This window comes from Crocodylus siamensis, chromosome 3, assembly GCF_052110815.1.
Source record: "Crocodylus siamensis isolate JL-2025a chromosome 3, ASM5211081v1, whole genome shotgun sequence".
Classification (NCBI taxonomy): domain Eukaryota; kingdom Metazoa; phylum Chordata; order Crocodylia; family Crocodylidae; genus Crocodylus; species Crocodylus siamensis.
This window is the reverse complement of record NC_143397.1, coordinates 260,289,028-260,315,236: the sequence shown is the minus strand read 5'-3', so window position 1 is coordinate 260,315,236 and position 26,209 is coordinate 260,289,028. Positions and strand designations below refer to the sequence as shown.

Genomic DNA, 26,209 nt, shown 5'->3' with positions numbered 1-26,209 from the left:
TGTCTTATTTGGGGGCAGCACAGCCCAGCCCCATACTGACGCTGCATGCCCACAACTGGCTTTATTGTCACCTTCCACACACATGCTGCTCACCGCGACACGGTGGGGGGGGGGCCTAGCTGCCAGCTTGCACCCTCCCACTGAGTGGGGACAGTCTCGCAGGAGCCGCTGTCAGCTGGGCTCAGGCTGTGGCCTGGCTGTGCACTGGGCCAGCACTGCTGTCACAGCCCTCTGGCAGGATGGCAGCAGCTGCTTGGGCTGCTGCTCAGGCACAAGCCGGGGAGGGGGGCTTTGGCAGCAGGAACAGACCAGGCTGGGCCCTGGGAGCCTTGTTGCTGCCCCTTTTCCTGCTGCCCTTGTTGTCTGCAACACGGGGGTTCTGGCCGGAGCCAGCAGCTCCTATAAAGCAAGGCCAGGTGACAGCTCCCTGGGGCCTCGGTGGCTGTGGGCTCCAGGGCAGACCAATTCCACTGTACGTGGAGCTCCCAGCCTGGCCCAGCTTCACCCTCTCCTACTGTCCAAAACCAGTGACCAGTGCCCTCTCTGAGTGCTACTGTGCCAGGGTGGAACAAGGCTGCTGTCTGGCACTGGGAGGAGACACCCCCGTGGGGCTGCAGCGAGGTCCATGCTGCTCCCTGCCCAGGGCAGGTGCCCAGGCTCCAACTCCTCTGTGTCTCCTGCTGGGGGGTGATGCAGGCTCCTTGCTCCCGCCCTTGGCCTCTCCCCGGCAGGGCGCTGCTCAGTGGCAGTTCTGGCAGTGGGGGTGGCACCTCTGCCCATTCACGTTGCAGCGGCATCCCCCACTCGTGTCACCAGGACCCTGTTGGAGAGGGGCAGTGTGTCACAGGGTGGGTATGCTGCCAGACACTACATGCCCCAGGGCCAGGGGCCCAGAGTGCTCAGCTGGCACTGCAGGGACAGACTGGGCCCTGCTCCTGGCCTGCTTCCCAGCTGTCTTCTCCTCCCCACGTCCGTCTCCTCCCAGCAGGGCCAGGCCCGGGGCTGCAAGTGCCTGAGCAGGGTCAATGCAACCCGCAACTCACCGCTGGCCCCCAGCGCGGCCCCTTGGTGACCCAGCAGATCTCAGTCTGGCAGACAGTGCAGCGGATCCAGTCGCAGCCATCCTTCTTCTGCACCACGATGCGGCAAGCGGGGCAGTGCATGGCCTCGCCACGCTGCACCAGCATCTGGGAGGAGAGGGGAGGTGAGCCATGGCCACCAAGAGCCCACGCACGGGGGCTGCACGTCCAGGTGGAGGGGTCCGGGGCTGGGCCATGGGGGCTGCTGGGGGCCCGGCTGAGGCCTCCCTGGCACCTGTGGTGCCCTCACCTGCAGCATGTCATTGGTCTGCCGTGCAGCCACATCATCCTGAGCCTGTAGCCGCAAATTGTCCTGGTACTGGCGGCAGTTCTGCCCCTCGTGGATGGCCTAGGGGGAGCACCGTGGTCAGTGGTGCAGCCTGGGGGGGCATACAGCAGCACCCACTGCCCCCATGCTGAACCCAGCACCTCCATCGGGCTGGGTCAGGCCCCAGGTTGGGCACAAGGCAGGGCAGGCAGCTGGGGGCAGGGCGGGGAGGGCTGTTGTGGGGGTTTTCTCCCCAGGGCTCCCATCTGCCACCTTTAGCACAAGAATGTGCTTGCACACACACATGCACACCTGTCCGCACATGCATGCATCCAGCCACGCATCTACAGCCCTCAACTATGCGCACCTACATGCACGCGCAGAGACACATGCACCTGCACACAGCCAGCCACATGCCTATGCACGCACGTACACACACTCAGTCACATGCACCCCCATAAGTGCCCCTGCAGCTCTGCTGAGAGCCCTGCACCCACAGCGCTGGCCTGGCACATGGGGCTGCCCTCGGTGCCCCCTGCCCAGCCCTGCCCCGGTCCCCCCTGTCCAGCTCTGCCCACCTTGCAGATCAGGCAGTTGAGCTTGGCGCAGAGCGGGCAGCGGAACTCGTTGACGGCGTCCTCGTAGACGCACCAGCCGGGGCAGTCAGCCGTCCGGCAGTGGTAGCTGTTGGGCACACGTTGTTCGGCCACCGCCAGGCCCCGGCCCAGGAACCGCTGGTACTCCTCTGGCGACACCAGCTGCAGGGCCAACACGGAGCCCGTCATGGCCACGCAAACCCACCCATGGCTGTGCCAGGTACAGGCAGGGCCTAGCTGACGGGCTGCATAACAGGGTTGGGGGTGCCTGGGGGCAGCCTGGTCCCTGAGATCCCTTAGGAAGAGCCTGGGGGTTTGGGGTCTCCCCCACATTCATCCCCCATTTGCTCAGGCCCAATTCCTGCTGGGACACAAGAAACAGGAACGTCGGTAGGGCTGAACCCATGATCCGTCTTGCCCGTGATCCGGCCCTGAGCGCACAGGGCTGGGTGCTGTCGAGGAGGAGCATCTAACAGGATCTCTAGTGATCCACCCCCTGTTCAGCACCGGCCTGGACATCCACCAGCATTGAGTTGGAGGTACCAGAGGAAACATCCCAGCCACACCGTCCACAGCCAGGGATCTGCCCAGCCCTGGCTGACCCTGGCTCTGTTCCCTGCCTCTACCCCCTCCTGTGGCATCAAATCCCACGAGGTAACTGCTCCTTGCTGCAGAAATTCCCAAGTCCCGTCTTTTCATCACACCCTAGAGTCCCAGAGCCACGGGGCTGGCAGGGACCAGCGGGGTCACATCCAGACCAAGCCCGGCCTGAGGCAGCCCAGACAAACCATCATCCAAACTCGGCATCAAATACTGTCAAACCTGACACAGCACTGACCTCGCACCTGAACCTGCCCCAGGGAGAGCAGGGGGCTGAGGCAGCCAAAGTCCTGCTTCTCCAAAATGTCAGTGTGTGCTCAAGAAGTCCTGATAGAGGCTTTCCCCCGCTGCAGGGGAAGGCAAAACTCCCCAGTTTAGACCAGTCTGACCATGGAGGAAAAATCCCTTCCTGCCCCAGTGCAGCATTGGGTTGAGCCTGAGCGTGGGGGTAAGACCCTCCAGCAAGGACCCTGTGGGCTGGTTCCAGCAGGAGCATTGGCCCAGGCCAACCCCATCCCCAGCCTGGCTGCAGCACCCAGCACCTCTGGGGACACTTCAACCCCCAACACGTGGAGCAGGAAGGGAGCACCCAGCACAGCCCAGAATCCTTGGAAATCCCCACTGTACAAGACAGGCACTGCTGTATCTAGTAATTCATAGATGGTAGGGTTGAAAGAGACACCTCCAGGGATGAAGAATCCATGTCCCTGGCTTCTCTCCCATGGCCTCTCTCCTCTCACAGTGAAGGTTTTCCTGATCTCCAATCTAAACCAGCTTCGCTGCAACTTCAAGCCATGAGTCCCAATCCTCCTCTGCAGCAAGAGATAAGCTCCTTCCCTCTTCTCTCCAGCAGCCCATCAGGTATTTGCAGACCAGTGTCCTGTCCCCTCTTAAGTACCCTGGGGGTCTTTAAGAGGAGGCTAGATGTACACCTTGCTGGGGTCATTTGACCCCAGTACTCTTTCCTGCAATGGCAGGGGGTTGGACTCAATGATCATAGGGTCCCTTCCGACCCTAGAAACTATGAAACTATTAAACCTTTTCCACCAGCTGAACGTGCCCAGCTCCTTCCACCTCTCCTCATACAACCTGCTTTCCAAGCCCTTGAGCATCTTTGTTGCTGCCTCTGGACCCTCTCTCATTTCTTCATGGCCTTTTTAAAACTCAGAGCCCAGACCTGTGCACAGGATCCAAGTGAGGCCTGCCCAGTGTCGAGCAAAGAAGCACAATCCACCTCCTGCATCTTACACCTCGTGCTGCTGTTGATGCAGCCCAAAACCGCATTGGCCTTTTGTGCTGCTGCATCGTACTGCAGCCTCCTCTTAGAGTCACAGAGTCATAGAATCACTGAGTCGGGAGGGACCTAGACAGATCATTGCGTCTGACCCCCCACCATGGGCAGGAAGGAGCGCCGGGGGTGGCAGGGGTCATCTGACCCCAGCCAGGTGCCTGTCCAGTCTCCTCTTGAAAATCTCCAGGGAAGGTGAGAGCACCACCTCTCTGGGAAGCCGATTCCAGGCTCTGGCCACCCTTACCGTGAAATAGTTTGTCCTAATATCTAACCTAAACCTATCCTCCCTCAGCTTGTGGCCACTGTTCCTGGTGACTCCAAACAGGGCCCTGGTGAACAGACTTTCCCCGAGTCCCTGCTGCTGGCCCCTGGTAAGGTTGTACCAGCCACAAGATCCCCCCTCAGCCTCCTCTTGCAGAGACTGAAGAGATTCAGGTCCCTCAGCCTCTCCTCACAGGGCTGGCCACAGAGGCCCCCAACCACATGAGTGGCCTCCTCTGGACCCTCTCCAGGCTCCCCACGTCCCTCTTGAAGTGCGGTGCCCAGAACTGGACACAGGACTCCAGCCGCGGCCTGACCAGCGCCGCATAGAGGGGGAGCAAGACCTCTCTGGACCTGTTAGTGCTGCCCCTGTTGATGCAGGACAGGATGCGGTTGGCTCTGCCTATTGCTTCATTGCATTGGCGACTCATGTTCATCCTGGAGTCAATCCTGACTCCAAGATCCCTCTCTGCCGCCGAGAGGGGCAGCCCCTAACCTATAACCATCATGCTGGTTCCCTCTCCCCAGGTGCAGCACCCTGCACTTGTCCTTGTTGAACCGCATCCTGTTCAGGTCTGCCCACTTCTCCAACCTCTCCAGGTCTGCCTGAATGCGGTCCCTGCCTGCCGGTGTACTGACTTTACCCCACAGCTTGGTGTCATCAGCGAACTTGGACAGGGTGCTCTCCACCCCCTCGTCCAGGTCGCTAATGAAGATGTTGAGTCTGTCTGCCAAGACTCCCAGAATCTGGAACGGGCTCCAAGGGAGGTGCTGCTCTCCCCTGCCTGGGTGGTCTTCAAGAGGACTGGACAAGCACCTGGCTGGGTCGCCTGACCCCAGCACTCTTTCCTGCCCAGGGCAGGGGGTCGGACTTGATGACCTGCTGAGGTCCCTTCCAACCCAAACATCTATGAATCTATGAATCCTTCTCCACAGAGCTGCCATCCAGCCAGGGGTCACCTTGTTAGCATTCAACCTGTCACCTGTTCATTTCAGCGGGTGCCCTGAACCCCAGCCTTGGGGCACACGCTTCCTGATACCATAGAAGCAGGACGTTGGTGGCCGTGGCGCCTCTGTATCCCGGGCATGGGCAGGGGTGATGCCCGGGGCTGTGTCCAGGCGACTGTGTTGCATGGCTCCAAGGTCAGATACAGGGTTTGTCTGGGGGGGTTGAACGGGGCTGATCCTGGCTCAGGCAGGGCTTGGACTGGATGTGACCCCGCAGCTCCCTGCCCGCCCCGCGGCACTGTGATTCCGTGCTGCTCCAGACCTCGCTGCTCTCTCCCCTCAACCCTCCCCTCTCCAGGCAGAGGAGTCTTGGCAGCTCCAGTCTCTCCGGGCCTGGCAGCTGCTCCAGACCCTGCTTGCTTGGGTCCCAGTGGGGCAGAGCGGCCGGTCCCATGGAACAACCCCGGAGCCGGGGACTCACCGCCCGGATCTCGCGCTCCTGGAGGTGGCTGCTGCAGGCATAGGTGTCGTCGCGGAAGGGGCAGGCAACCTGCGGCTCCTCGCTGTAGGTGATCACCTGCTGCAGGCAGTCCCTGCGGGCACACGGGGACATAGTCAGGCAGGGGAGCCCTAGCCCTCACCTCCAGCTGCCCAGGACCCTGGCACAGGTGCCCCCCACCCCAGAGCTGGAACCAGGCAGGCAGATGCCCCCATCGCCCCGGCACCTGCAGAAGTTGTGCAGACACTCGCGCAGCAGCACGCCTGCCCCTGGCGCCACGGTCTGGTAGCAGATCAGGCACTCCAGGGTTTCCTGGTTGGGCACCAGCGCCGCCTCGTCCAGCTGCTTCAGGCGCTGGAAGTTCTGCAGCCGCTGATCCTCCAGGGCCTGTGACCCGCAGCAGGTGGGGAAGGGGGTCAGGTGCGCCCGGATGGACCTGGGACTGCCTCCCGCCCAGGCTCCCCCATGCCCCCAGCTTCGGAAGGCATCGGGAAGCCCACCCGAGTCCCAGGGAGGAGCATGCAAGCTGCCCCTGCTAGGGCTGTTGCTGCCCCCAAAAGCCCCTTCCTGACACCCACAGACCCTGACACCTGCCAGCAGCCCCAGCACAGGCCAATGACTGCAGCATGGGCTGGGGGAGAAGCCAAAACACCCCCATGGCAAATGGGGTCCATCTCACGCAAGGGGGCAGATGTCCAGTGGCTGAATGGGGTGGTCGTCCCTCAGCCCCAGGCAGAGCAGGAGGGGCTGGGAGATGCCCCCTGCTCCTTCTCCAGCAGCTTGGAGTTGAGCCGGATGCTGGGGTCAGCCCTCACCTTGTGCTGCCAAGGTCAAGTGCGGCGAGAGCAGGCAGGTGGCAAGGCAGCCGCCAGGTGGCATCCCTCACCAGATGAGGGGAGCACAGCCGTGGCCATGGCCGTGGCTCCCAGCTGGGCTGGCACAGACCGTACCTGCTGCCCGCAGCCCCTTGCAGCCCCCGAGCCCCGAGCTGGAGGCTCTGCAAGGACGTCTCCCAGGCCTCCGGCTGCCCCGCAGCTCACGGGGAGGCCGCGGGTGCCCTGGAACTGGGCCAGGGATCAGCTCGGGAGGAGGCTAGAGGGGTGGGAGGCAGCCCTGAGGGTGCATCCGCCTGGCGTCCTGCAGCTTGGAGACCCCGGTCGCAGTGTCACAGACAGGTGCTGCCAGCAGGCTCCAGGCTGCTTGCTGGCCACTCAACCCAGGCTGGACCATGCTCTTTGGGCATGAGGCCCCCCCAGGAGCTGGTCTGGGCTAGACAAGCTGCCTGACAGCCAGGGCTTTCGTGCTCTCCCAAGGCCCCCTCCAAACCACCTCTGTCGCGCGGTGTGCGACGGGAGCTGTGCCCCTGCTCTCCCAGGAGATGAAGCCCCCAGGCTGGAGGCATGCATGCTGGGGGCTCCAAGGGCAGGATCAGTCGGGGCTGGCTGGGGCGGCTGCAATTGCCTGAGCTGCGCCTGGCTCAGGCACGTCCCCGTAGGCCCCCACCCTCTGGCTGCAGCCTCCAGCACCGGGATCACTGGTGCCAAAAGGGCAAAAGCCAAGACAGGGGCTGCCCAAGGCAGGGGCAGAAGAGCCACGGTCTCCCTCTCTTGGGCTTTTGTAGCACACACCCCTTCCCACCACAGACCCCGGCAGCACCAGTCCAGCTCCATGCCCATGTGCCTGTGGGGAACTGGAACATGCAGTGTCACACGTGACCTGGGGAGCTGGAGCACATGCACACAGCCATGTGGCCTAGGAGGATGTCAGCTCTTCCCTGTCTGGGCCATGTGCTGTGATATGGCCCTTGCCACAGCTGTGGGACTCGTTCTTGGGTGGGGAGGCGCCCCAGGGCAGAGGACCAGGGACGTGCCAGGGGCAGGAGTCTGGGGTGGGGGGATCCGGTGCCAGCCAAAGCAGGGGTCAGTTGTGGGAGGGATGCTGCTGCTCTGCTCAGCACCAGGAGAGTGGCACACGCAGCTCTGCACACAAGGGAGATCTCCTGTGCGGGGGGGCTCCAGAGGAGGCTGGATCAGCAGCAGTGTCCTGCCTCCATGCGGGGGCTGGGCCGGACGCCCCTCACAGTCCCCGCTGGCCTTGGCGTTTGATGCCCCACACCGAGTCCCGCAAGTTCTCGCACCCATCCCAAAGCACCAGTCATGGCAGAGCTGGCCCCAACTGGGCAGCTCTGGCCTTGCTAGATGCCCGCTCTGGTTGAGCTGCCTGCAGCCGACAGATCAGAGCTAAGCCAATGCCCTGACGCCAGCCCACGACCAGCATCGCTGTCCAGGACTGAGCTGGGAGTCGTGGCGCAGGCAGGCCTGGGAGTACCCGGCTGCTGCCCAAGGACACAGCACAGCCGCACTCTGATGGGACATTTTAATGGACCAAAGAACTTGTCTGGACACTCCAGCAACAGCTCTGCCACGGGGGTACAGTGTCAGACAGGAGGTGGCCACACCAACCCCTTCCACAGCGGAGGGCCCAGGCACAGCCCCGGCCTCCATGCTGAGGGTGCAATGGCTGGAGACTGGTGAACCCCCACCGCTGGGCTTAGCTGGGGACCAGTGCTCTCCAAGGCCCAGGGAGCCACTGGACCCATCTGTGACCACTGGGGGAACAGCTGGACTCCATCCGGGGGGCTCTGGCCAGTCCACCCAAACCCCATGCTCCTGGGAGGAGGCTCTGCCCTGCCCAGGCCCAGGCATGTGCCATGGCCTTGGGCCAGGGGACCCAAATGGGGACCACACATAGGAGCCCAGCCTGCAGCACCCATGTCACCAAGTTGCCTGCCAGGGGCAGGGCACCCCAGGGTGGCTCCATCACCCACCCGAGTTACAGCTGCCCAGCTCTGCTCCGCTCTGCAGCAACCTGTGGACAGCATGGAGAGGGTCCAGAGGAGGCCACTTGCATGATCTACGAGGAACCTGTTCAGCCCCACAAGAGACGGCTGAGGGGGATCTAGTGGCCTGTTACAGACTAGTCAGGGGGGACCAGCAGGCAATGGGGGAGTCCCTGTTCCCCCGAGCACTGCTGGGAGTAACAAGGAATAACAGCCACAAGTTGACTGAGAGTAGATTCAGATTAGACATCAGGAGGCACGACTTCAGTCAGGGCGGCTAGGATCTGGAACCAACTTCCAAGAGAAGTGGTGCTGGCTCCTACCCTGGGGGGCTTCAAAAGGAAGCTGGATAATCACCTCGTCAGGTTCATTTGACCCCAGTACTCTTTCCTGCCATGGCAGGGGGTCGGACTTGATCTGCTCAGGTCCCTTCCGACCCGACCAACTATGAAACCCAGAACAGCCACTGGCTGGACAGAGCACAGCTTCCAGTGCTCAATGCCAGATCCTGGGCATAGAGCAGCCTCCTGCTTTCCCCTCCCCATGTCTCCCAGCTGGCCCATCAGCAGCAGCATTGGCAATTCCAGTGCAGAGACACCCCAATGTGCCCAGGACGTATAAGCCCCTGGCCCACCGCCCGCGGGGCTCACAGCATAAGTCCATAAGTAGTTTACCACAGCTAGGCAGTGGCTACCCCCCAAGAACCGCTGCTGCCCTGCACCGGGGTCTCAGACCTGAGAGGCTCTCACGCAACCCCCATGACAGAGACATGGGCCATGGTGCAGGAGAGACCAGTCCCGGCTGCAGGACCCATGTGGCACAGCTGGGTTTCAGCCCTGATCTCGGGGCCCTGCAGCAGAGCAGTGCAGAGCAACCTGCCCAGCTGGGGACAGATAAGCTGCCAGGGTGGCTGGAGAAGTGGAGGCGCTCCCAGCAGCAGGTGCCCCAAGCTGGGGCAGAGCCCTCCTGCTCCCTGAGTTGGGACCGCTGTGACATGGCATCGCACCAAACCTGCTCAGGACTCAGTCACCACAGAGACCCTGCAAGAACCAGTTCAAGGGGGGGAAGGTCTGTGCATCCACTAAGAGGGCTCTCCCTGGGCACCGGCTCAGGTGGGCCCAGGGCTGCTGGGGAGCCGCTGGGAAGCCAGGAGCAGCCCTACAGCACTTGCCGCCGGGGCACAGTCCAGCAGCCCGGCCTTTGCTGGCCCCACTGCCAAGGCAGAACCGCCAGGGCCATATCGATTCAAGAGTCTGAACGAATATGGTGGCCCCAGAGCGGGGCCGAGAGAAGCCAGTGGCAGCACGGGGCAGGGGCTGGGCCGGGGCTGAGTGGGCTGCGGTGGGCGGTCCGGGTCAGCCAGGCACGGGCACGGCTAGCAGTACTCCGAGGAGAGGTGGATGAAGTCATCCAGGGAGCCCATGCTGAGGGTGCGGGGCACGGCCGGACCACCGTCTCTCCTTCCCTTTTCCTAGTGAGAGGCCAGCACAGGAGAAAAAAGAAAGAAGGGAAGAGCGTGGTCAGTGGCTGAGCCGGACACGCCGCAGCCCCCTGGGCCGTGGCCAGGGGACAGCGTGGGTGAAACCACAGAACAGCGTGGTGGAGCCCTGTCTACACCATGGCCCACATGGGCACCGCTGCCTTGCAGGATTGCGGCCCCAGCAAATGCTGGCGCAGCCAGCACAGCCAGGCCAACCGCAGCTCTTCTACATCTCTCCACTCGTCATGTCACTGGGCCCCACAGGGCCGAGATGAGCCACAGGACTGAGAGCCAGCACCAGCTGCCTGCTCAGGCACCTGGGTCACACCACAGCCTAGACCCAGAAACTCCCTGGAGCCCAGCCCCAAAGTCCAGCTCCCCAGCACAGAGACCACAGACGCTGGTGAGGGCAAGGCTGCTGGGCCAGCCTTTGGCATTCACCAGTCAAGGACTGAGCTGCCCTCCTCCTCCTCGGTAGCAGCATGGAGCCAGGCCACCACAATGCAGCACCTTTGTGAGCCTGAGACATGGATCACTGTGCACCGGGACTGCACTGTGCACTGTGCAGCCTCTCTGGGCCCAGGCTCTCTGTTAGCCCAGTGGCCACAGGGCTAACAAGGAAGGAGCAGCATGGAGGGCTTCTGGCAAGCTGTAAGGCTGGCACAGCCACTACCAAGTCCACAACTGGGCAGTGCCAGGGACAGGCGCTAGAGGAGACTCCTGCCAGACTGGTCCCCACCCAGAGCCATCCCCGTGCTCCGTTACCTGCTGGTACTGCCGGATCCCGTCCTTCTCCTGCTGCATCCGCCACAGCTCCATCTCGTCGGGTGTGTAGCCGCCGGGCACCACATAGCCGGGTGGCCGGTCCGCACTGCACATCTCACACCCAGGGCGTGTGGGCTTGTTGATGAAGGTGCACTTGGGGCAGGACCAGCCCGTCTGCAGGGAGCAAGATGAGTCCGTCGCCCACACCACATGCCATAGGGAAAGAGGGGCTGCTGATGGCTCTCTCCACCCTGCCTGAGCTCACCCAGGACTCCCCAACCCCCTGTGACCAGACTCCACACTGGCGGCCATCCACAGAGCAGAGCAGTGTGGCCCCAATGCCCAGGTCACCATAGGCACAGCGGCATGAGACAGCCACCCTGGCAAGCAGGGTTCCCTTCAAAAGTGGTCTCAAAAGGGGTCTCCTCTGCCCCGATCCACCCCTGCCCAAGACTCCAGAGGGGTCTGCACACTGCACAGGGCACTTCCCTCATCAACGCTGCCAGGGCCAGAAGCATGGGCTGCAGAGAGGCAAGCCATCCTGCTCTCCTGCTAGTCTCACAAGAAGTGTCCCCACCTGATGTTCGTGGTGCTAAGCAGGAGAGGGCCCCAGTGCTCTGGGACAACAGGGGAAGGTGAAGCAGGCACTAGCTGAGGCAGACGGGGTGTACCAGCACCAGGAGTGGGGAGCAGGGAAAGCAGGCACCTACCTGCACGGGTGAAGGAGGGGCCGCAGTGGCCAGGGCAGCCTGTGGGTGGCTGTATAGGAGGTTGCTGACCTGCACCAGGTCGAGATGGTGGCTGATCTCGTCGATGTTCATCTTCCTGCCGCTGCCACTGTCGCTGCCCCAGACTGGAGGGACAGAAACACTCACATCACACACCCTCCATGGAGCTGACACTACCTGTCACCCCAAAAGAAACTGCCCCCAGGCCACACTCAGCAGCTGCCCATTCATGTCCTGTGCCAATGCCCACACAGGACAGGTGGCATCCCCAGATGCACCAGGCAGTCCCTGGTTCCTGGCCCAGGAGCAGAGTGCTCTCTCCAAGGCCAGCTTGTGCCACGATGGCAGAACTAGCCCCCACCCCTGAAAAACAGGCAGTGGGGAAGGGGGTCGGGGCAGCCCCTATGCCCTGAGGGCAGCGAGAGGGAAGGGAGCTGCAGTCCCCCCAAGGGCCAGGCCTTGGAGTCCCAACACCTATGGCCCCAGCCCGGCAAGTGCCAGGTCCTGATGTCCCAGGTCTCAATGAGGCTATGCCCAGAAAAGGCCTCCTCTTCCCAAGGCTACAACTGCCCCAATAACCCCAACCCTTTGTGCCTGGCCTGAGGGGGGATGACACTGGGCACACAAGAGGTCCTGCACCCCCAGCCGGTTTGCACAGAAGGTCTGGTGCCAGCCAGGGACTCGGGTAACCAAGGCTCAAACCCCTGCTGTCACAGGCTCCCTCTGTGACCTCAGCTACCTCCTGCAGTCTCTCTGGGCAGTTCCCCAGCAGCTCCCCTACCTGTGCCTACAGCAAAGTAGCTGCAATGTTCCTACCAGAGGGAGGAAATGGCCTGGGCCCCTGCTGCCAGGGCCCCCCTCACTGACTGCCCCAGTGTCAAGCATGCTCCCATGTCCCAGCCAATGCTGCCAGCCCTACCCCAGCCCAGTGAACACAGGGGCAGGGAGACCAGGGACACACATGGCTTCTCCCTGTAGCATGGGAGCAGCAGTGCTGCAGGGGCATGTCACACCTTTCCGGGGCGCTGCAGTGGGCAGGGTGCTGCATCTGCGCTTGTCATCCATGCCGGCACTGTCAGTGAGGGAGGCCGCAGGACGCAGTGCAGTCTGGGCCTGGGTCAGGTCCTCCTGGAAGCGCTGCTCTGACAGGCCGGCCTGCTTGACCGACAGCAGGTAGAGGAACGCTGTGTCACCGTCCTTCCGGATGCCATAGGAGCCGACCGTGCGCTCATCCACACATAGGCACTGCCCGATGATCCAGCGCTGCACGCTGGGGTGGAACTTGTAATCCTGGAAAACCTGCACATGGGAGACGCCAGCACACACTCAGGAGAGCCTGCAGCTGTGGCCTCCCATTCCCCACACACCCACCGCTCAGCTAGGGCCTGGTACCCAACAAGCCTCCTTCTGGGCATGGGGAACACAGACAGCATTGCAGCAGGGGACAGGCAGCCTGGACACCCAACTCTTGCTTGGGAAGGTGGGGGAAACCAGTTACTGGCCAAAGCAGCTGGAGAATGGGCAGGGCAGGGGGGAAGGAGGGGTCCAGGGCACTCCCCCAGGGGCTCTTCGGGCTTTCCCAAGAAGCAGGAGGCAGGTCTGAGCCCATTTTCTGTGGGGATGGGGGGAGGGTGGTCCCTAACATGCAGCCCACCTGCTGCTTGAGCGTGGCGACAGTCATGTGCGTGTGGACCTGGAGGGTGATGTTGGCCGAGCATGTGGCATCCTCCACGCAGACCTTCATGCTGGAAGGGAGAAGCCATTTGTGGCAAGGAGCCATGTTCATGCTCCCACAGGCGCTGGGCCGGCATGTGCTGTGCTCCGCGTGCCCTCCGCTAGCAGCCAGGCCCCACCCTGAGCCACAGTGCTTGCCCCTGCACTGCAGCACAGATGCGCTCCATGGGGGTGGGGGTGAGGAGGGATGGGGTTGGGGGAAGCTTTCCTGGCATCTGAAGCAAAGGCCTGTGCTCCACTAACGGCTCAGCCTTTGCTGGGAGCCACGGTTTCACGCGGGACCAGGCCACTGCCCAGGCTGTGCCAGCCAGAAGCAGGACCAGCCACATGCTAGATAATGAGCCACATGCAGCAAGGACGCTGTTCGTGGTGACAAAGAGCCATGGCCTTGCTGCCCTGCTCAACAGAGCCTTCCCAGACAGGACCCAGCAGCGCGTGGTGGGTTAACGAAGTGCTGCAGCAGGCTGCCTACCAGGCCCCCCTGCTCCTGGAGGATCCAGCATGGAGCTCGCTCAGTACTCACACTCTGGTGCTGTCCAGAGACCCCCTAAAACCATGCACCCCCCATGCCATGTGCTGTCCAGACAGCTCCTGCCTGCAAGAGTCTCACCACCTGGGCTTACAGCCCCTCAGAAGCATTAGATGCTGCATGGCTTGGATTTCCTTCCCCCAGGAGGAGCCCAACCCAGCAGCATCATAAAGCACTACACCACACATATGGAGGCTGCAGGTGAGGTACTCAGTGCAACAGCTGCCTCTGTCTACACCCAGGATCGCTTGGACGCCAGCACCAAGCTGAGAGCCTGCAGCCCCATTCTGGGGCACAGGCCAATGACGTAGCTGAGCTACATCGAACCCACCGCTGTGCACACTGGCAGCACAGATCAGCACAGCCTGGCCCCTCTGCAACCATAAAACGGCAGTGTCTAGTCCTGGGAAGTGGTGTAAGGTCACTCCCTGGCTAAAGCTGAGCAAGCAGCTACAGATTTTGTCATGGCATCAGCACTGTCAGTGACAGTGCGGAGGAGAATGGAGAGAGGAAGGATGTGTGATCAGAAGGGTGTGTGATAAGAGAGGTCTGCAGCTCAAGTGCCTGTGGTTAAGCACATCAGGTTTTGGAAAAATGCCCAGTTCTAAGAAACTGATGACATATGTGGACTGTGAGCAGCCAGTAGCAGTCCAAGCAGGAGAAAAATAAAGGCTATGCAAGGAACAAAAGGTATGAAACAGTTTGAGAGCAAAGTTTTGCTGGCCCACTAGATTACTGAACACTGGAACATGCCCCTGAATGTCCCAGCGACTAGGTAGGGACCAAGACTCACTTGCAAGGCTGCTAGTGCATTTCAACAGAACAAGGAGCAATGGGCTCAAGTTGCAGCAAGGGAAGTTGAGGTTGGATATTAGGAAAACTTTCTTACTAAGAGGGTGGTGAAGCACTGCGACAGACCACCCAGAGCAGTGGTGGAGTCTCCATCCTTGGAGGTTTAAGATCCGGCTGGAAATCCTTGGCTGGGATCATGTAGTTGGGGCTGGTCCTGCTTGGAGCAGGGGGTTGGACTAGATGTGACCTCCTGAGCTCCCTTCCAGCCCCCGCTGTCTGTGATTCTATGATTTCTTAGTATAAAAGTGTGTGCTGTCTGCTCTGGAGGGGAAAACTCCTCTCTCTTGAGCAGTCTCTCTCTCAACCCACTGCTTCTGCAATCCAAGGGTCAGTGGTGACACCACAAAGTCTGTGGAGAGACCTGCAGGGGAAGGGTCCCAGCCTGCCCTCTCTGGGGCTGGAGCTCACCTGATCTCACTGGTGGGGTGGCTGGACTCCTTGAGCTGGATCCGCAGAGAGGCTTGCTGCCGAGCCAGCGCCGTGGCACATTGCGAGGCTGCCTGCTCATTCCCCACCTCGATTGCAAGGGACAGGCGGAGCACCAGGTCCTCTGGGGAGGGAAGGGCAGAGCCAGGGGCTCATGAGCATCAGTCTGGGGCCCCAGGGCAAGCAGCTGTGATGGCATAGAGTGGCCCAGGCACAGTGTGGGGTCACAGTCCCCCTTGGGACCATGCAACGCTCATTTTGGGGCTGGGCCTGGAGCGGCAGGGAGCCCTGTGCTCTTCTTCCTGCAAGCAGGGCCTGGGCACTGGCTGCCACCTGGGGAGTGCAGCAGGCAGGATGCCCAGGCCCCAGGAGAAAGAGCAGCCCATCAACCTGCTCAGCTCAGCTGCAGATGGCGGCCTGGGCCTGGCCCTCACTTCTGCAGCCAGGCCATGAGCCTGCTCTATGTGAACCCCTCTCCCCGGCATGGTACCTGTCTTAGAAAGCTCCAGGGATGCCTCCTCCTCCGGAGCGGCTGCAGGGCTGCCAATGACTGAGGGCAGTGGAAGAGGCTGTGCTGCCAGGATGCCGGTGCTCTCAGTAGCTGGAGAAGAGAGAGAGGCTGTCAGGGTAGAGGCGCAAAAGCCCCCGCCAGCGACACAGCCGGTTCAGCGCTCGTCCCTCATTCAGCAGGGAAACAGCATCACCAAGCCCCAAACTCTGCATGCCCAAGACTGTACTGCAGTGAATATGAGCAGAGCCACTCACCCCTGAATGTTACTGTGGTTTCACTCCCATTCCACACTGGAAGGGACAGACATGGGCAAGGGTTACCACAGCACAGCTGCTGACAGTGGTCTTGGCTCCTGGCAGCTGGCTTTCCCTCCCCACCAGCCTTTGTCAGCAGCCACAGACAGCTGGAGATGGCAGGGCAATGTCAGCTCCCCCACCTGAGCTGTCCATGGCCCAGGGTCCCTGTGATCTCAGCTGTGGAAGGAATGGGGGCTGCTGTCCCTGGGTTCCCACCATGCTTCAGAAGGGCCTCACCCTGGCCAAGGGCCTGGTGCACTCCTGTCCCTCCAGACGAGGACAGTACTCCCTGATGACTGTGAAACTCAAGCTAAGCTGAGGCCTACTCATAAAAGTTAAAATACAAAATACTGATGACAACAGCATAGTGCAAGAGGATGTGAGTTTGCAGCTATGCCATCTGAGAAGAAATAATGAGGTATCACTTCTACCTTACCTTACTATATATTCTTGATGATTTTAAGCAGGTTCCTAGTTGTCTGGTATGTAGCTGTGTGAAATGTCTATCCTTGATTAATTAGTATGGTAAATATTTCTCATGTTTATAAGCAAGAAGAGTCATTCTCCATATGTGATAGATATCTCCTCCTGATTTACTCTTGCTTTGCTGCTATCTCCTAATTTACTTTTGTTTTGCTTTAGTGGTTCCCTTGATAGTTTCATAGTTTCTAGGGTCGGAAAGGACCTGAGCAGATCATCTAGTCCGACCCCCCGCCATGGCAGGAAAGAGTACTGGGGTCAAACAACCCCGGCAAGATGTTCATCTAACCTCCTCTTAAACACCCCCAGGGTAGGAGCCTGCACCACTTCTCTTGGAAGTTGGTTCCAGATCCTAGCCGCCCTGACCGCGAAGTCGCCTCCTGATAGCTAACCTAAACCTACCCTCTGCCAGCTTGTGACCGGTATTCCTGGTCACTCCTGGCGGTGCTCGGGGGAACAGGGACTCCCCCAGTGCCTGCTGATCCCCCCTGACTAGTTTATAACAGGCCACAAGATCCCCCCTCAGCCTTCTCTTGTGGAGGCTGAACAGGTTCAGGTCCCGTCGCCTCTCCTCGTAGGGCCTGCCCTGCTGCCCCCAATCATGCGAGTGGCCTCCTCTGGACCTTCTCCATGCTGTCCACATCCCTCCTGAAGTGCGGCGCCCAGAACTGGACGCAGTCCTCCAGCTGCGGCCTGACCGGTGCCGCATAGAGGGGGAGGATCGCCTCCCTGGACCTGCTCGAGATGCATCTGTGGATGCAGGACAAGTTGCGGTTGGCCTTCCTGACCGCGTCCCCACGTTGCCGGCCCATGTTCATCCTGGCATCAGTGATGACTCCAAGATCCTTTTCCGCCTCCGTGCTGACAAGAGGGGAGTTCCCCAACCTGTAGGTATGGTGCCGGTTGTTCCTCCCCAGGTGCATCACCTTGCACTTGTCTGTGTTGAAACCCATCCTATTCTCATCTGCCCACCCTTGTAACCTGTCTACATCTGATTGTAGCCTGTTGCATCCTTCCAGTGTGCCCACGTCCCCCCACATCTTAGTGTCATCAGCAAATTTGAACAGGTGCTTTTTACCCCCTCGTCCAAATCACTGATGAAGATGTTGAACAGTGCGGGCCCGAGGACCGAGCCCTGGGGGACCCCACTGCCCACGTCCTTCCAGGTTGAGAAGGACCCGTCCACTACCACCCTCTGGGTGCGGCCCTCCAACCAGTTGGCGACCCATTTGACTGTGTGGGTGTCTACCCCACAGCCCCCAGTTTCTTAATGAGAATGGGGTGAGAGACAGTGTCGAAGGCCTTCCAGAAGTCCAGGAAGACGATGTCCATAGTTTCATAGTTTCATAGTAGCTAGAGTCGGAAGGGACCTAGGTAGATCATCCAGTCCGACCCCCTGCCTTAGCAGGAAAGAGCACCGGAGTCAGATGACCCCGGCAAGGTGCTCATCTAACGTCCACTGCTACCCCTGCTTCTAATGATCTGGTGATCTGATCGTAAAAGGCCACCAGGTTGGTCTGACAGGACCTGCCACTGATGAACCCGTGCTGGTTGCCCCTAAGCATGCAGTCCCCTGCTGGTCCCTCCTGGATGTGTGCCAGCATAATTTTCTCAAACAGCTTGCCTAGGATCGATGTAAGACTAACCGGCCTATAGTTTCCCGGGTCCTCCTTCCTGCCTTTTTTGAAGGTGGGGACCACGTTGGCCCTCTTCCAGTCCTCTGGTACCTCACCAGAGCACCACGAGTGCTCGTAAAGCCGTGCCAGGGGACTGGCAATGACCTCGGCCAGTTCCTTTAGAACTCTAGGGTGGAGATCATCCGGGCCGGCTGACTTGAATACATCCAACCACTCCAGAAGCTCCCTAACTAAATCCTCGCTAACCCGTGGCCCAGGTGTGCCTCCCCCGCAGCCCGAGGGGGGCCCAGCAGGGAGGTGGCTGTTCTGGTCCCTACTTAGGAAAACGGAGGCAAAGAAATCATTAAACATGTTAGCTTTGCCGTCTGGTGTGATGACCAAGTTTCCCAACGAGTCCTGCAAGGGCCCCACATTACCCGGGACCTCCTTTTTGCCCCCTATGTATTTAAAAAGGGACTTCTTATTGTCCTTAATCTGGGAAGCTCGTCCTAGTTCCATCTCTGCCTTGGCCTTTCTAACTGTCCCCCTACATCCCTGAACAACTACAGAATAGTCCTCCCTGGTGATGACCCCTTCCTTCCACTGGGTGTAAGCCTCCTTTTTAGCAAGGAGACATTCCCGGATGCTTTTGGTGAGCCACGGAGGCTTGTGTGCCCTCCTGCTCCCCTTGATCCTCATCGGGATTACCTTCCTTTGGGCTTGGAGGATCGTCTCCTTAAGGAGTGACCACTCTCCTTGGACACCCGGCTCCCCTCCCCCCCGGGACCTCAGCGCTTCTCCAACTATCCTCCTTAGCTCGTTGAAGTCTGCCCTCCTAAAATCTAGGGCCGCTGCCTTACTGCATGCCTTTGCCACCTTGCGCTGGATGGTGAATTCCAGCAGGTGATGATCGCTGTCCTCCAACGATGACTCCTCAAAAACCCTTGCGTTTTCCTGGTTGTTAATCAGTTTCTTGATACGTTCCAAACTTGGTAGTAATTCATTCAAATTGGGACTTTCTGGTAACCAATAATGAGTAGTCTGATTAACAGGACTTTCTTGCCAGTTACTGCTTGGGGCTCTCTCTTGATTTACACAACTACAAGAATGCTTTGAAGATGCTGAGCTAAAGGGTATAAGAAGAGCAATGAAACAGCTAAGAGGGTGTGCTTCAAGACCTAGAAATCTCTGACACAAACTGCTGCTGCATCCAGCTGCCTCGGAGGTGAGCGGATCTGCACCTGGAGAAGCTGACAAGACAAACAGACCACCTCTTTTGCCTGTACTGGTGAGAAATTATGACTTTACAGCTAAATACTGGACTTTGCTTTCGTTTCGGCTCATTTAACCTTGGATACCTTTAGTAAATAAAGCCTTTCTGTCATTTCTCGAATAAAGTGTCATGTCAATCATTTAATACTAGTCCAGAATCCCATTTTATTACTTAACACCCCCTCCTTTTCCCAACCCCTTCCTCCCTCCTTGCCCACGTCACCTCCTGCTGCCTGGTGCTCAGGCTACCCCACTCTGTGCCATCTCCAACTCCCCCCCCCACTCTCATAGCCTTCTCCTCTGGGAGCCCACTTGCCTCTGCAGATCCCCTGGGGGAGGTGGGCAGAAAGTGACATGAGAGAGGCCTGCCCCCCAACCCCAGACCACAATCCCCCAGTGCTGTCAGTCTGAGCTCAGTCCCCAGATGGATGCGAGCTGCCACTGAAACCCTGCGGCATGACCGTGCCTCTCTGCTGCCTCGCCCAGCTTTGGCAGGGCTGGGTTCTGGCAGGGGGGGCACCTCCTGCATTACCCCCTGATGAGGATGTGCTGGTGGGAGACCCTACGGAGGGGCATGTCTACACGAGGAGCTGGCTCACTGCTCCTGCTGCTCAGCATGGACAGAACTGACCACCTGCTGGCAGGGGCCTGGGGTCACCACAGCCTGCTGGCACATGCAAGGACTCCAGAGGCCTTGGCCATCCTCAGGTATTGCCTTGTGCTTGCACTCTCCTGCTCAGAGCCCAACCTTTTCCCCAGGGCAGCCTCAGCCAATCCAGGGCAGCCAGGGTACAAGAGACATCACTGGGGCAGGGAAGCTTAGACCTGTCCCAAGTGCCAGCCCTGGTCTGGGGCCAAGAGGTGTGGGGCATGGAGGTAGGAAGCAGGCAGGGCCTAAGGAAGGCACCAGCTTTGACCTGCTTCCCCATTCAGCCCGGTATCTGGGTCAGCCCAGCACCCCTCCCACCCACCCACAGCCAGTGCAGAGCCCTCACCCCACCTGTGGGGAATGGCCTGGCTCTCCTGGGCATCATACAGAGCAATGCCAGCTTCTGCCCACCTGGGAACGCATGCCAGGCCCAGCAGGTCGAAGCTACTGGCATCACCCAGCCAGGCTGCACTCACAGCCTCCTAGGCCCACCTGCAGTCGGCTCCATGCTGGGTCCCATGGCTGCCACCCTGGGGCTCCAGGCCCTGCCCTGGGCTGGGAGAGCCTAGCTGCATCCCCGCAGTGGCTCCTGCTTACCTTTCTGCACCTCCCGTAGGGAGCTGCTTACCACCGTCCACCACTTCTGGGCTTCCCGCTCTTCCTCGAAGGTAAGCACCATGGGCTCCTCCACACAGCCAGTGGCTGCCAGCTCATGGCACGTGGGGCTCTTCACCACATACGAGATGTCCTTAAGGTCATACTCCACAAGGCTCTGGGGGCACAGGCAGCAGAGGGAGGGTCACAAAACTGCTCTTGCCACAGAATGAGGCCACAGCACTCCCACGCCTGTCCTCCACACCCCTCACATGGGGCTCTGGGGAACCATAGGCGTCCCCTCCCCTCCCCCCATGGGGAACTTCTGTGCAGGCCAAGTGCTGACTCTGCCCCAAGCCCTCAACAGAAAAAACCACACATGTGCACCAGAGTCTGGGCTCCATCCCCAAGGGAGGGGGCTCTAGGCATGGGCCGTGCTCTTACAACCATGTCGTGGTCAGACCCATGTGAGTCTGTGGGATCACAGCCTGCCTGTTGCCAAAGTGCAAGCCACTGGCGATTGCCACCCCCTGCCCTGGCCCGACATGAAAGAAGCCTCCTCCCCAGGCACACAGACAGCACCTTGCAGCCAGCTCCAGCACTGTGGGGCAGCAGCACTGCCCATGGCCTCTTCCACACTCCCCACCGTGGCTCCAAGCACAGGAGGCTGCTGCACTAGACCCAGGGGTGCCTGAGGCAGCACAGTCTCCCTGGGGCTGGCTCCCAATCCCGGTCATGGGTCCTCACTCCCCGCCTGCCACAGCGGGACACTCTCTCTGCCCTCCAACTTCCCCTGGGAACTCCCAGGTAGGGACCTCATCTTCACAGGCCACGATGCTCCGCACACACCCACTGCCCCACAAAGCTGACTCACCCCAACGTCTCACGGCTCCCCCTCCCCTCTGGCCCACGAATACCCCAGTATATCCACACCTTTCCCCCTGCTCCTGGTCTGCGCAGGGCAACTGGGGAGAGCCGGCTGCCTCAGCCAGGAGGTGGCCTGGGCAGAGCTGCCCTGCTTTCCCAATCCCAGGTCACTGTGACATGCTAGACAGGAAAGCAGGAAGCCGATGCAGCCCAGCCGTGTTGTGGCGTCACAGGGTGGAGGAGGAGGAGGGGCCTGGAAGGAACAGGAGCTTTCTCTGGCTGGCTGTTTCCTCTCCTCAGCTTCCTTCACGGCCCTGCCGCTCCCTGCTGTGGTTACTAGAACGGAGCAAACGTGACCGAGCTAATGCACAGCCCAAGGCTCCCTGCTGCCCTTCACCTCACCCGCTGCAGCAGTGGCACCAGACCCAGAGCTCCGGCCGGACAGGAACATGGTATTTGGACACGGCACCTGCAGCACAAGCCACTCAGCACCCTGGCCATACCAATGCCTCCCTCCCTTGGTACATCTGGCCCCACACACTGGGACAGGAACATCGTCTCTGATCGGACCCATGCCCTGGTGTCCGGCAGCTGACCCAACCTCGGGGAAGGAGATTAAGCTCCTTCCCCTAAATCCATTCTGAGCAGCATGAATCTCTTGCCATAAAGAGGTTTTCTGCCATTGTCTGGCAAACAAACCCGGCGCCCTCTCCTCCCCTCTCTGGGACCCTGCCCTGCCCTCTGCCTCTAGCCGCTGACCTGGAAGACAGGAAGGCGACCTCTGCCCTGCACAGAGCAGCCTGGGTCACAGCTCCCCACTGCAGGGCACTGGGGCACGGTGGTCAGGACATGTTTGGACCCAGAGTGAGCAACCTGTGCTGCAGCCCTCCTGTCCCGCCTGTTGCCCCACGTCCATCATCCAAGGGCAGCGGTCTGCAGCCATCTCGCCTGCCTCTTGCCTGGCAGGTTTGGCCTGAAGCACCCCACAGCTCAGGGCAAGTCTCCTGAAGCAGCAGAGCCTGAACCACCATGCTGCTGCTGCAGGGGAGGGCACTAGTTGAGCTGGGCATGCAGAGAAAGGGAGAAGCAGCCACGAGCTGGCCATGCTGCAGGCACCCAGAGAAGGGCTGTTGTGCCCTCTGTCCCACACATGTCATTCAGAGTGGGACTGCAGAGCTGGTTTGGTGGGTTCTGTTATCTCCCCAAGCTCCGCACAGGACGCTCCTGCTGGCACTGCAGCCTGGCTCGGGCTGTGGGAGCTCCGGGTCTGGCTAGCAGCCACCGGATCCCTGCCTCGCCAGCTCTGCTTCAGTGCATTCGGGGAATGCTCCAGGGGCAGCGCAGCTGCAAGGTCACCATGCAGCAACTGGGGTCCTCAGATCAGCATCACCCACTGCCCACGAAGCCCAGGAGCGCTTATGGTATGACCAGGACACCAAGGATGATCCCCAGCCTGCCTTTAAGTGAGCTGCCAGGGGACCAGAGGGTACAATCCTGCTGGGGAGCTGGGCTCCATGCATCAATCAGAGCTGGCAGCTCTGCCAGAGCATTGCACATGGCAGGAAAGGGGAATGGGTCTGGGGGCTCCTGTGGGGTAGGGAGGGACTGGGCTACACTATTGCCCAGCCCAGAAGGTTTCTCCATGCCCATGACTCTACAAGGGCTGGCTTCTCGCACACTGCTTGTCCAGGGAGACACCCCGCCCCCCACATGCTCCTCCACACCCCCATAAGCAATGTTTCAACACAGCCCCCTGGCTCAGGGGGCTTCGTGGTGTCAACCACACCTCACCGACCCCGTGTCAACTGTGTTAAGAGATGCTTTGCAAGGCACACTGGCCAGCCCCAAACCAAGACAGAAGCCCATGCAGCCTCCCTAAAAGCCCTCAGTACAGGAAGGGCAGAGGCCAAGGCTGGGCTCTGCCCCCTCACACCAAAAGCCCTGCACCCCTATTGCAAATTTGCCCCATTGATAAACAAATACCCAAAAACAGGTCCACTAATGCCTCTAAGCATCCTGTTTGACCACTCAAGACCCATCACTTGTAACTATAAGTTACTATAATTCCAGGGGCTGAGAGAAACACAAGTCTCCACACCTAGACCAATCCAAAACAGGAGGCAGTTGTAATGGGATGGCAAGTATGAACTCCAGGAAAAGCAGAGAGATCACTGCAGCATCACACCCGGCAACATCACACCCGGCTTAACCAGCACCAGATCCTGCTTGGTAAAAGCTGTAAGACTGGACCAGCCTCCACCACCTGCACTGGTGAGAAAACACTGCAGCTGCTAAATATGTACTAGGACTTTGGGGAGTAGCTCGTTTTATTTTGGGAAAGAGTCTTTTTCTGTCATTTGCTTTTATAGCTTGGTTGTGGTATTGTTATTAAAGCCTTTCTGCTATTGATCAACCGGGTGTTGTGTCAATTCTCGAGGCACTAGGTTTAAAAAACCCACTTTCTAAGTGCATCGCAGTCACTGCAGCTTCCAGAGGCCATTGCACCCCTGGGAACCGGAGCACGGGGTGGGAGGGAGCAGACCGGGGCAGGTGAGCAACAGGGAACCAGGCAGCACAAAGGATTGCATCTGTCCCCTCTATAAAATTCCCACTGCCACCTTGCCTGGGCAGGCCCACACGCAGGGTGCCAGCACAGCCATGCCACAAGAACTTTTCTCACCGCCTGCCTGGCCCTCAGGCCCCCAAACAGCCATCTGGGAAGGGGAAACGAAAAGGTGGAGGGAACAGGGGTGTCAGGCAGCAAACAGGGATGGGGGGGGGGGTGTCCCAGAGGGGCACCAGAGGGAGGAGAAAGTGGAGTCGTACCTGGAGAGGACATGAGCCCTGGGGGACTGGGAGACATGGTCCTGCTCCCGGCGGCAGTGCCCAGACACCCCATTCAAGGGTGGGACAATACATTGGCACCAGAGCAGGAGCGGAGCAGCAGCTGCCCACAGAGGAGCAGGGCTGGGGTGTGGGGGGATGCTGGGCCTGTCCCAGAGCTTCACTGGGAGGCTTTTCAGCTGGACCCACCATGGCCCGGAAGTCTCTGTGCATCCCAGAGCTGGCAGCCCAGCCAGGCAGGAATGGGGCAGGCCAAGTCCCCAGTTTTTCTGGGCATGAGGGTCCAGTTATTCCCTGCAGCGCCGCCTTCCCTGTGAAGGCGCAGCAACGGCCACATGTGAATGGGACCTGCCGGGACACGACGCCCCTGGCTCCCCTCCTCCAGGAAGAGCGCAGAAGCGGCCGGGACAAATGGCCAGAATGGGCCAAACCTGGGGACAAGCCAGGAGCCTGGGAAGAATGTGTGTAAGCAGAGGGGGAAGAGAGCAGGGAGCAGGGCAAGCCCCCCACTGACCTCACCCAGAGAACCCTTGCCTGGCCCGAAGGCATGAGCCACCCGCCGCAACCTCAACCCACTCACCCAGGAAAACCCACCCAGGCACCCTGGAGCCCAATGTCGGCAGCACGCACCACAGACTCTCTCTTCACCCTGGTGCACCCTGCCAATGCTGCCTCGCCACCCCCCCGCGGAAGCAGAGCCGCGCAGCGGTGCCCGGGGCTTGCTGCAGAGCCGCACACGGCCGAGGAGCGGCATGGGAACCAGCCCAAAGCCTCCTGGGACCTTCACCTGCGCGCCTCACTGCCCAGAGGAGAACGACACGCGGGTCCAGGTGAGGGTGGTCTCTCGTGGCCCAGGGACACCTGCTCCACCGGCCCCGCCTCCTGGCCACACCCTGGGATGGGGGCGGAGCCAGAAGGGCCCGATCCCGGTTGGGAGGAGAAGGGCAAGGACCAGACCCCAAGATAATGGGAGCATGGAGGTCCCGATCCTGACACAGAGGCTATCCAAGATCCTGACGGGGGGGGCGAGCGATCTTGACATGGGAGGATGCCCAGGAGGGCCTGATCCTGAAACGGGGGAGATGGGGCCTGATCCTGAGAGTCTGGAGGCAGGGAGGGCCTGATCCTGAGATAGGAGTTAAGCCAAGAGGCCCGATCCTGCAGGGCGAAGGGAATCCTGAGGTGGGGGGGCCGATCTTGGGACAAGAGAGGCCCGATCCCGAGGTCTTGGGGGCCCGATCCCTGCCCCGGCCCTTACCCCACTCGGGCGCGGGTCCGTGTGGCGCAGGAGGAGGCGGAACCGCTGCTGCCCGCCGGGCCCCGGCTCCACGCTGAGCTGCAGCCGCGCCGGGGAGTCCGCCGGGGCTGAGGCCGGATCGAGGCGCGGCGGCCGAGACACCCGGGCGCGCACGGCCACCAACACGGTGGGCGGCGACGGCCCCGCTGGGCCCGGCAGAGCCATCCCCGCCCGAGCCTGCGGCGCGCGGACACTTCCGCCTCCGGTCCGTCCCGCCGCGGCCCGCTCGGAAACGCTGCCCAGCAACCAGGGTTCCGGGTTGCCGCACTTCCGCCCCGCCCAGAAACGCGGCCATGGCGCCGAAGGTGCCGCGTGTGAAACGTTCCGCCACCCCCAGGGGCCTGGGCTGGGCCAAGGCTCCCCTGGTGCCAGCTACACTGGGGCAGGACGGGATTTCCCCCTGCTCAGACTGGGCACTGGGCGGTTTCCCCTTCATAGTTTCATAGTTTCTAGGGTTGGAAGGGACCTGAGCAGATCATCCAGTCCCCCTGCCATGGCAGGAAAGAGTACTGGGGTCAAACGACCCCGGCAAGGGTCATCCAGCCTCCTCTTACAGACCCCCAGGGTAGGGGCCAGCACCACCTCTTTTGGAAGTTGGTCCCAGACCCTAGCCGCCCTGACCGTGAAGTCGCGCCTCCTGATGTCCAGCCTGAATCTCCTCTCTGCCAGCTTGTGACCGCTATTCCTGGTCACTCCTGGCAGTGCTCAGGGGATCAGGGACTCCCCCAATGCCTGCTGATCCCCCCCGACTAGTTTGTAACAGGCCACCAGATCCCCCTCAGCCTTCTCTTGTGGAGACTGAACAGGTTCAGGTCCCGTCGCCTCTCCTCGTAGGCCTGCCCTGCTGTCCCTGACCATGCGGGTGGCCTCCTCTGGACCCTCTCCATG

The 26,209-nt window shown here is 60.7% G+C and overlaps 1 protein-coding gene across 1 annotated transcript; it reads right to left on the bottom strand.

Moving 5' to 3' along the window:
* Nucleotides 1-2: 2 nt before the first annotated feature.
* On the bottom strand, nt 3-25,527 carry SHARPIN (SHANK associated RH domain interactor). Its single transcript, XM_090040891.1, has 14 exons — nt 25,283-25,527; nt 20,317-20,491; nt 15,386-15,496; nt 14,878-15,019; nt 13,009-13,099; nt 12,368-12,653; nt 11,337-11,479; nt 10,627-10,800; nt 5,769-5,929; nt 5,525-5,636; nt 1,926-2,105; nt 1,330-1,428; nt 1,044-1,187; nt 3-820 (listed from the first exon to the last, which is right to left on the bottom strand). Exons 1-14 carry the CDS (start codon nt 25,484-25,486, stop codon nt 740-742), a joined length of 2,103 nt encoding a protein of 700 aa, XP_089897017.1. The 5' UTR covers nt 25,487-25,527; the 3' UTR covers nt 3-739.
* Nucleotides 25,528-26,209: the final 682 nt, after the last annotated feature.